General features: G+C 50.2%; 1 protein-coding gene across 1 annotated transcript; it reads left to right on the top strand.

The window, feature by feature from the left end:
- Window positions 1–989: 989 nt before the first annotated feature.
- Window positions 990–10,256, top strand: LOC120907592 (multidrug resistance protein homolog 49-like). The gene is given in 13 exon segments (XM_040319083.1): window positions 990–1,227; window positions 3,831–4,019; window positions 4,111–4,171; window positions 4,279–4,472; window positions 4,881–5,126; window positions 5,209–5,380; window positions 5,510–6,169; window positions 6,253–6,637; window positions 6,640–7,088; window positions 7,157–7,869; window positions 7,956–8,118; window positions 8,194–8,388; window positions 8,464–10,256. Coding segments are annotated over 12 exon segments (3,912 nt in total). The 5' UTR covers window positions 990–1,227; window positions 3,831–3,897; the 3' UTR covers window positions 9,016–10,256.
- Window positions 10,257–10,280: the final 24 nt, after the last annotated feature.

Genomic DNA, 10,280 nt, shown 5'->3' with positions numbered 1-10,280 from the left:
ATGTCAGTTTCCTTCGGTTTTGTCACTAAATGCTAGAAATCAGATATACTAGAAAAAAGACCTCACCTTAGCGAAATATGAATTCGATCAACTAATGAAAAAAATAAACCGATTAACTACAGAAGTATTTAAAGATCGGATCATTCCTTTACATTTCGTAAAAGGAGTGCCTTTTTATTTTATTGGTCAGGATTTCCCCGGGCGTGAAACATCCACTGACTGAGGGGCCCGGTTGTGTTTGCAAATTCTTCACACGTCCGGCACGGGAACCGAAACCACGCCGGTGCGTCTTTCCCGGGGAAACAAAAAATCCCCCCAAAAACAAAACTGGCCCGCTTTATGACCCCGTCCGTCAACCGTCTGGCAAGGGATCGAAGCGTGTGAATGTACTCGCGAAGCTGTTTGCGCGCTCTCATCACTCGTGCTCACACAATGTGCTCGAAGAGAGAGAGAGAGAGAAGGTAAGAGCGCATAGAACAAAAAGCAGCAGCAGCAAAACAAGGGGGGGAGCTAAAACAAACAAAACCATTAGAAAAGAAATGATCGGAACATGATCGCGAGCTCTTCCTCTTTACCTTGGGCATTAGACACAGGTGTGCGTGTCTCCCTCTCCTCTCCTGAAAGGAACCAAAAAACAAAAAAACCCCGGAAGGGTGCGTGCCCCACTGTTAAACAAACGCACCACCTCCAACACCTCCCCACACCCAAAGTGCATCTCATTTGTGGGTGCGCGCGCGCGCGCCCGCCAAACAGTATCGATGAAAGAGGTTGAGTGGGGAGGAGGCTTTGGAAGAATTAAACAAACACCTCCCTACTGTGAACCCGCACGAAAGGGGGGGGGAGGAAGAGGCGAATGATGCGGTTTTGCGAACGCTGGCGGGAGTGATTTAAGATGATAGCAATCGGCAGCAACTGCTCGCACAAACGGCAGGCGAGAAACTGCGCCGGTCCTGATACTAGTGGCTCGTCACCGACCGGAGACGCTCAGTCGTTGGCAGAACGCGGCTTCGAACGGATGTAAGCAACAGACCGTCCCCCTCTCCCCGCCCCGAACCCGTGGATCGTTCCCGTCTGCAGTGTCAGCTCTCGCAGTCGCATCTTATCATCCAGCCTAGTGCCTTAGCCTAGTGCCTTAGGAGGTTCCAACTCGCCGGATCTTCCCCACAAGGGTTGGCGTGAATTGTGCGTGCCCGTGCGAATACGAGGCAAACGGAGAGCAGAAAAAAGGTGAATTTTTGAGTGTGATTGTGTGTGAGCAACGTTTAGAAGAAGAGAACAAAACCGCAGCTGTGTTCCAAAGTGGTGTACAGAGTTTTGTTTTATCAGCAGTTTAGCCGTGCCAAATCGAAGGTACAAAACGGTTGTACCAAGATTTGCTTGTTTTAGAGGCATGCGTGCGCGGTTGAACAACGTGGTCATCATTTCAGGTGTGCCTGAAAGGCTGACAGTTCCTCTAATGGAGAAGAACATGCGTGCGACTGTTTGATATGTGTACTTTTTTTCGGAATACGGCCACAGTGTGTGTGTGTTTCTGTTCAGCTGAGCTAATTGTTGGTGCGTTTTCGCTGGAAAGCATAGCAACAGGGAAAGACATTTGCTACTGTGGGGTACACTATGGAGAAAGAAGCTTAGGGGCGTATAATTAGTGCACACAACATTCCAGCGACTCCTCACAATCGATCAGCTAAACTATCGATCAACGACGATTGCTTTGGCATTTGGTGTGTGCGTGTGCGTATGTGATACATACATGGGGTTTCAAATTCTTGAACCTCATTAAAGTGTGGTGCCGGTGTGCTTGAACTAACGAGCCAGGAAGGTGTGGAACAAATAGTGAAGAATTATACCGAGAACTATGGTGTAGTTAATTGGTGAAGTGTGGTGATCTACACAAATCAAACGACGCGTGTGTGGCGTTTTGCTTTTGGACTGAAACACTAAACTGCTGCGAATCAGAAATGTGGTGTATGGACGAAACGACTTCCTGTTTGCTGTCAACCGCTTCGCATAGAGTTCGTTACGCACGAGACGCCCTTTTTCCCAGTCCGATCTGTGACGGACGGACCAAGTACAGGCAGTGATCAATGGAAGCAGCAACATTTTATGGGATTTAAATTGACAAAAATTGTTCCCAATTTTTTCGTTTTGTTGAAGAAGCTGCATGAGGCCAATGTCTCACACCCTCACGTCAGCAAATCGATTTTATTGATTCGCTACCATCTCTCTTGCCATTTGAAGTGGGTTTTGGATCCATCATCGAATAACGTCACAACACACTACACTGCACTGGTTTGGCCTGGCTGGCTTATTGCGATGATAAAGTGTGATTAATATTCATTTTTGAGGCGCGTCAAACACGTCTGTCAAAAGTCTATTTGCGCGCGATCAATATTTTGCATGCGCAAACGCGAGAGTGTGCGACACGCTTGCGAGAGCCTTGGAGGAGGATCCTCGTGCAGCGATAGACAATTAATTTATGTTAATGGTTGTTTTTTCGTGCTGGTTTGGTTGTCTTTTTTTAATAAGATTTCGGAGATCGTCATAGGTTTTAGTGTGTTTGTCTCATCAGCCTCTGATTCACATTCAGAATTGGAAAGCTGATCTATATTTAACATTTCCCGCCCGTTTTTGTCCATATACTACGGGTGCTCCTCCATTTGGAGATGCTTGAGAATCGATCCGACAATCTGTGATGTATTAGTCAGTACGCTTGGCACAGCACTATGCGGGCAGTTTCATTTGGGCAGGATCTTTACCCATTTTGTGTTTTTGTATTTTTGTAGGGTATAAATCACTTCAAAGAAATTTAAACATAAACATGTATTACGTTTCTATGAAAAATTAAATTCTTATTCGTGTATAACTTCTGTTTAACTGAAACTTCCGTCCGATCGATCATTGTATCATTTAATTGTGCATCCGTCATTGTCGACGAGACAGTATGAATGGGATGCAAATGACATCATTCAGGCATCTGAAGACGAGTGCGGCTCATCACATTCCTATAGTACGAAAGGGAAATTAATCAAAATTGGCACTGAGACGCCCAATACGTAACTCTGGAAGGGCCCGATTCAATTGATGCTAATGAGGCTGCTGTTTCCCGTGCCGAGGATCAAACATTCAAACTCAATCGCAGAAGCTCAGAAGAATCAATCATCTCTTTAAACACCAAGCCCCTCCGTGTCTACCCTTTGTTTGCATTTGATCTTTAGTTGCACAGGTGGCGGTACTACCGTACGGCTGCCGGACTTTTCTTTCGATGAGTGGTGCAAACGTCGAGTCGAGTCAGCGGAATTGCTTGCGTAGATTACGATCTGCGGCCGTTCATTAGCTAGCTGCCGCTGCAATTTCCTTCTACTGTTGGGCGAGGAAGAAGTAGGGTTAGCTCACTCCGCCCACTCTTCCTCCCAATCGATCTATTTATTGTTTGCTGCGGTTGGAAAACTGGAAGAATGTACGGGCGTGATACGATACACACTCCTCCCGCCCCGGGTGACTGCTGGTACGCCGTGTGGCAGAGCATAGTCGACGCGTGTTCGCGTGTCGATCGCGATGGCGAGCTGATTGCCCCCAAGCGTTGGGTTGAGTCGAACGCGAATGCCAAGCCTCGCCTTGCCTGCCGTGATGAGGTTCAAGTGCACTTGATGCTTTGACGCCCGGGTAGTAGTAGCACTTGCAAATTGTAATGAATCAAGAGTCTGCTTGGAATCGGTTCGGTCAGATACTAACAATTCAATGATCAATACTCATAAAGGGGCTATGCGTGTCTGTGTGGCGTCACAGGATTTTAATAGTTTTGAATTTGCATTGCATTCTTCCCTCAACAGAATCCAACGTACTGGAACGGACATTCTCTCTCTCTGGTTCAACGTAATAGGCTAACCCAGCGCCATCATGACGGCCAAAGAGTATCCTCAAGGCAACGGCACGTTTCAGACGATGAATCTCAAGAATGGCAACGGTGCGGACAACATGTCCGTTGCCAGCCACAAAAGCACTAAGGATATATTGGATGTGTAAGTGTCGGACTATGTGAACCTTTGCAAGGTACTAAAGCCATGCTCTAATCCTCTACATAACATCTCTCTCTCTCTCTCCCCACTACAGCAAATTCAGCAAAGCACCAACCAAAGAGCCTGTCTCACAATCCGTATCGTACTTCAAACTGGTAAGTACGCCCGTCTGCTTTGTTTGCTCGCATGCAACAAAGTGTACTACCTCGCACACTCACTTAATCATTTGCGCTCTTCTACTCTCGCTGCACCGTCCATCCAGTTCCGGTTTGCCACGTGGGGCGAAGTCTGTGCGACACTGATGGGCGTCCTGCTGGCATCGATGGCATCGCTCGGCCTCCCGTACGGTGTGATTCTGTACGGTGAGTTTACCACGCTGCTCGTCGATCGTACCATCGGCATCGGCAAATCGACCGACACGGCCATCCTGTCGATATTCGGTGGCGGCAGAGTGCTGTAAGTATACGATTCTTCGCACACGTGCCTTAGTTGACCTCGCATGGCACGTTCGGGGTGCGCGCACACACACACACAGCCACTACCTGCACCGTAGTGAACCAATCGGTAACGATCGGAATCAATTACTAACAAGAGAAGACAATGGGGATGTGTGACAATGCGAGTCTGCCGGATTGGTTTGCCGTGCAGAGCAATTGGCGTTCGCGCCCATACACACGTTCAATCCGACGTTCGCACAAACAAATCAATAAAAGGCACAGCTATCGTTTTGCCGATAATGCTGTTTACACTGCTGAAGAGTTGGCCACACATTCTCGTCCCCGTGCGTGTGTTTACACAATTTGCTATCTCCCTCTCTCTAACCTGTGTTCGTGTTTATCCACTTTCTTTTCGTCGCACTCACAGCGTGAACGCAACCGAGCAGGAGAATGCCGCCGCCATCATGGAGGACGCGAAAGCGTTCGGGCTTGGCGTGGTGGCCGTCACGATACTGCAGTTCATCTTCGCCACGCTCAGCGTGGACGTGATCAACCGGTCGGCCCAGAAGCAGATCAGCCGGATACGGCAGCTGTTTCTGAAGGCGGTGCTGCGCCAAGACATGACCTGGTACGATCTCAACAGCGATGATAGCTTTGCCGTGCGGATTACCGAGTAAGTGTTTGGCAATCGTTTGGATGCTTCGTTGCTGATGTACTAACGAAATGATCGTTTTTCTGTTCCTCCCCCGGTGTAGTGATCTGGACAAGCTGAAGGAGGGTATCGGCGAGAAGCTATCCATCTTTACGTACCTGGTGATGTCATTCGTAATATCTGTGATATTTTCGTTCTTCTACGGTTGGAAGCTGACGCTTGTGATACTCAGCTGCGCTCCGATCATCATTCTGGCGACCGCATTCGTTGCCAAGGTGGGTATACTATTTTAAGACCAACCCGCTTGCTCCAAACTACCGCTTCACTCATAAACATTCCTTTGGCGTAATTGCGTGCTAAGCTCATTGAAATTATCGAATAATTTCTCTTCCAACCCTCCCCAGATGCAAAGTACGCTCACGGAAAAGGAACTCAAATCTTACTCGTCGGCCGGTGCCGTGGCGGAGGAAGTGCTCGGTAGCATCCGCACGGTGGTGGCGTTCGGGGGCGAAAAAAAGGAAGCCGACCGGTACCGGGAGCGTCTGGCCGGTGCCGAACTGAACGGACGCCGCAAGGGCCTGTTCTCGGGCATTGGCGGTGGCATCATGTGGTTCATCATCTACTGCTGTTATGCGTTGGCTTTTTGGTACGGGATCAGTCTGATTCTGGAGGATCGGGACAAGGATTTGAAGGATTACACGCCCGCCGTACTGATCATCGTGCTGTTCGGTGTGCTGGCCGGTGCACAAAACTTGGGCCTCTCGTCTCCGCATTTGGAAGCGTTCTCGACGGCCAAGGGTTCGGCGGCGACCATCTTTTCCGTGATCGATCGCATACCGGCGATCGATTCGCTGGGTGATGCGGGACTGCGACCTGGTTCGATGCAGGGCAACATCAAGTTTAGCAACGTGTTCTTCCGCTATCCGGCGCGAAATGATGTGCAGGTGCTGCAGGGGTTAAATTTGGAAATTAAAACCGGACAAACTGTGGCGCTCGTTGGTCCGTCCGGGTGTGGTAAATCGACGTGTCTGCAGCTGATCCAGCGTCTGTACGATCCCTTGAGTGTGAGTATCAGGTGAAAGTTGAGACTGAGTTTGTTCTTGGTTGATTCTTGTTTAATGTGCTCTTCTTTTTTCTCTTTTGCCAGGGTTCCGTTACGATCGATGGTACTAAGGTGAGCGAGCTAAACATTGGCTGGTTGCGCTCGTTCATCGGGCTCGTCGGTCAGGAGCCGGTCCTGTTCGCCACAACCATCGCAGAGAACATCCGTTACGGCAATCCGGACGCTAGCCAGAGCGAAATCGAGCGTGCGGCTAAAATTGCCAACTGTCACAGCTTCATCACGAAACTACCGAACGGGTACGGTACGATGATCGGTGAACGGGGCGCTCAACTGTCCGGTGGTCAGAAGCAACGCATCGCCATTGCCCGTGCATTGGTGCGCAATCCAAAGATTCTGCTGCTAGATGAAGCAACGTCGGCCCTCGATCCCAACTCGGAAAAGCGCGTACAGGATGCACTGGAGCGAGCAAGTAAGGACGCACGACGCTCGTCGTTTCGCACCGTCTGTCCACCATTACCAATGCGGACAAGATCGTGTACATTGACAAGGGTTTGGTGATGGAGCAGGGTACGCACGAGGAGCTGATGGCTGCCCGGGGCCTCTACTACGACCTGGTTGTCGCGAGCGGTTCACAGAAAACGGTGGATGATGACGAGAGTGTCCCGATGGCACCGAGCGCACTCTCGATGCGCCAGGAATCGGTGGACGATGGAGCGGAAGCTTCGGACGACGAGTCGGACAGTGGCAAATCGGACGAGAAGAACGAGGAAGAGCAGGAAGAGGTGTACCATGTGTCGCTGATGCGGCTGCTGAAGCTTAACGCGCCCGAGTGGCATTACATTCTGTTCGGTTGTGCCGCTGCCATCGTCGTTGGAGCATCGTTCCCAGCGTTTGCTGTGCTTTTCGGAGAAATGTACGGTGTAAGTAGGACCTGAAAAGCCGAGATTTTGAAATTCCTGAAGTCTGATTGATCAACTCTCCCTTGCAGATACTGTCCGTGGCTGACCCAGAGTACGTGAAGGAGGAGTCGAACTTCTACTCCTTCCTGTTCCTAGTTCTCGGGCTGATCACCGGCGTGGGCACGTTCTTCCAGACGTACCTGTTCAACATTGCCGGTGTTAGGCTCACGTCCCGTCTACGACAAAAGTCTTTCAAAGCGATCGTCAGCCAGGATATGGCGTGGTTCGATGAGAGCCGTAACGCGGTCGGTGCACTCTGCGCACGTTTGTCGGGCGATTGTGCCAGCGTACAGGGAGCGACCGGTACTCGCATCGGATCGCTGCTGCAGGCCGCCTCAACCATCTGTATTGGGGTGGGCATTTCGTTCTTCTACTCCTGGAATTTGACGCTCGTCTCGATCGTTGCCATCCCCGTGACGCTCGCATCAATCACGTTGGAATCGCGCTACTCGCAGACGAGCAGCTTGAAGGAAAAGCAGTCGCAGGAAGGCGCTACTAAGCTGGCGGTGGAAGCCATCTCAAACATCCGGACGGTCGCTAGCTTGGGTCAGGAGAAGCACGTGCTGCAGCGCTATGGTGAGGAAACGGTTAAGATTGATGATGCCTGTCGGAGGAAGACGCGCCTGCGCGGGACTGTGTTTGCGCTGGGACAGGTGATGCCTTTCGCCGGGTACGGGTTGGCACTGTTCTACGGTGGTAAGCTGGTGTCGGAAAAGGAGCTGGAATACAAGGACGTTATTAAGTGAGTATTGAAAGGAGGGTGTTTGGATGTCCAAGATGTCCAAGATGTCACTGGTGTTACTAATGCCACTTTACCGTTCTTTACAGAGTGTCGGAAGCCCTAATTTTCGGTGCCTGGATGTTGGGACAAGCGTTGGCATACGCTCCGAACGTGAACTCGGCCATCCTTTCGGCAGGACGCTTGATGAAACTGCTCGACCGTACACCGAGAATGCACAATCCTTCCACTTCATACCATTCACTCTCACAGGTAGGATCAAACGCAAAATTCAGCCTTTTTGTACAATCAACTAAAACTGTTCTTCTTGCTTATGTTTCTCCACAGCGCACGGAAGGTGATATCAAGTTCACAGACGTCGAGTTCCGCTATCCAACACGTCCGACCGTCCCCGTGCTACAGGGACTAAACCTGGACATTGGTAAAGGGCAAACGGTTGCCTTGGTTGGACCATCCGGCTGTGGCAAGTCGACATGCATTCAGCTGCTGCTCCGTTATTACGATCCCGACAGTGGCAAAGTGGTACGTATCGATCTATAGAATCTATCTCCAAAGCTTATATTATCAAAGTACTCATCGATTCCCTCAATCCGGCAGGACATTGACGGTACCACCACGACGGAGTTCTCGCTCAACCGCATCCGCGCCCAGATGGGGCTGGTATCGCAGGAACCGATCCTGTTCGATCGTACCATTGCGGAAAACATCGCCTACGGGGACAATACGCGCGAGATCGCCATGCCGGAAATTATGGAAGCGGCCAAGATGGCCAACATCCACGAGTTTATCGTGAACCTGCCCAAGGGCTACGACACCAGCCTGGGCAGCAAGGGTGCCCAACTGTCCGGTGGCCAGAAGCAGCGCATCGCCATCGCCCGCGCACTGGTGCGCAATCCGCGCGTCCTGCTGCTGGACGAAGCGACCTCGGCACTGGACAATCAGAGCGAAAAGATCGTGCAGAATGCGCTGGATCATGCGCGGACGGGACGAACGTGCATCATCATCGCCCACCGACTGACGACGATCCAGAACGCGAACCTGATCTGCGTCATCCAGAACGGTGTGGTGGTTGAGGCTGGCACGCACGACGAGCTGATGGCGAAGAGCCGAATCTACGCGAAGCTGTACCAGATGCAGCAGGTAGCGTAAATGTGTTGGCCCAGCTCGTCGTGAGCTGATGTTGTTCCTACTACGTAACTGTTGCACCGTACTTTTGATGACTGGCAGATACGCATCCTTCAGATGAACTAGGTTCATTTGCTTGCAGTTCGGTTGCATGTTGCTGCATCGTTTTGTTTTAGGGCGTTGCAGTTGGAATTCTTGGATTGAACAAAAGCATGCCAGCAGCAAAGGCCACAACGTGAAACGTACAAGACAAAATCAAAGACTTTATCAAACTAAGAGACACCGTGCCGTAGAGACCATAGTTCGGAGTCGGAGAGAGCAAGAGATGTATGTTTCAGTACAGCTTTGCGGGGACCGATTCCGGCTATTGCCCACCGTTCTTTTTGCATCGCCATGGCATCATCGCCCTTTTTGCCGACCTTTAAGTGTGTGTGTGCGTGCTTGTGGAGATGGGTTTCTCACGCGGGAACACCAACATACGTGATAATCGAAGCGCCTCCGTAGATTGTAACCTCTTAGTGATAACGATATACCTTTAGGCTAGAAGCAAGCGAGCAAAAACAATGCCAAACCACCACCCCGAGAAGACGGGAAATTGATGCGCACCAAAGACGCACACGACGCAGGGGCGCAATCGGGAGCGCGTGGCACGGTGCGAATGTTGCACGCGGCTGGTGAATGAATCGGTTTTCGCCAGGGGCCACCGCCCCACCTCGCACCCCACCAGTAGCGATTGCCGGTTGTGGTGCAATATTGCCTCCAAAAATTTGTAGAAATAGATAAGCAAGGTCAAACGCGCGCAGTATAAGCAGTAGCTTCGTTTTTTTCCCTAGCCTAACCACTAGTTAGCGACCGTGTAGGTAAACAAATCTCAGCTTCATCAAAACACGGAAACACGCACAGGAACGAATCAATCATGGTGTGGTGGTGGGTGATTGTTAGCAAACTGAAGTGCATAGTGATTGCAAATTATTTATATCTCGCGTGTGTGTGTGTGTGTGTGTGTGTGGGTGAATGAAAATAAGAGTGATTGTGTGTGTGTTTGAAAGTATGACAAGTTAAAAGAATGAACGGGGTAGTTCCGACGATTGATTATATTGACAGTTTGATGATGCACTGCACAAAGCAGCAAAGTGGTGATAAGCGTTTGGCTCAAATCCACCCGCTCAACTGGCTCATCTCTTTGCGGTGAATTCCTTACTACACTTTACACCTTTATTCTGATGCACTATTTAATATTACTTAAATAAATTATACAAAATATATCATGCTACGTGGTTTAGAGAAGT

This window comes from Anopheles arabiensis, chromosome 2 (genome assembly GCF_016920715.1).
Source record: "Anopheles arabiensis isolate DONGOLA chromosome 2, AaraD3, whole genome shotgun sequence".
Classification (NCBI taxonomy): Eukaryota; Metazoa; Arthropoda; class Insecta; order Diptera; family Culicidae; genus Anopheles; species Anopheles arabiensis.
The sequence above is the reverse complement of the archived record's forward strand: the minus strand, read 5'-3'. Positions and strand labels throughout refer to the sequence as shown.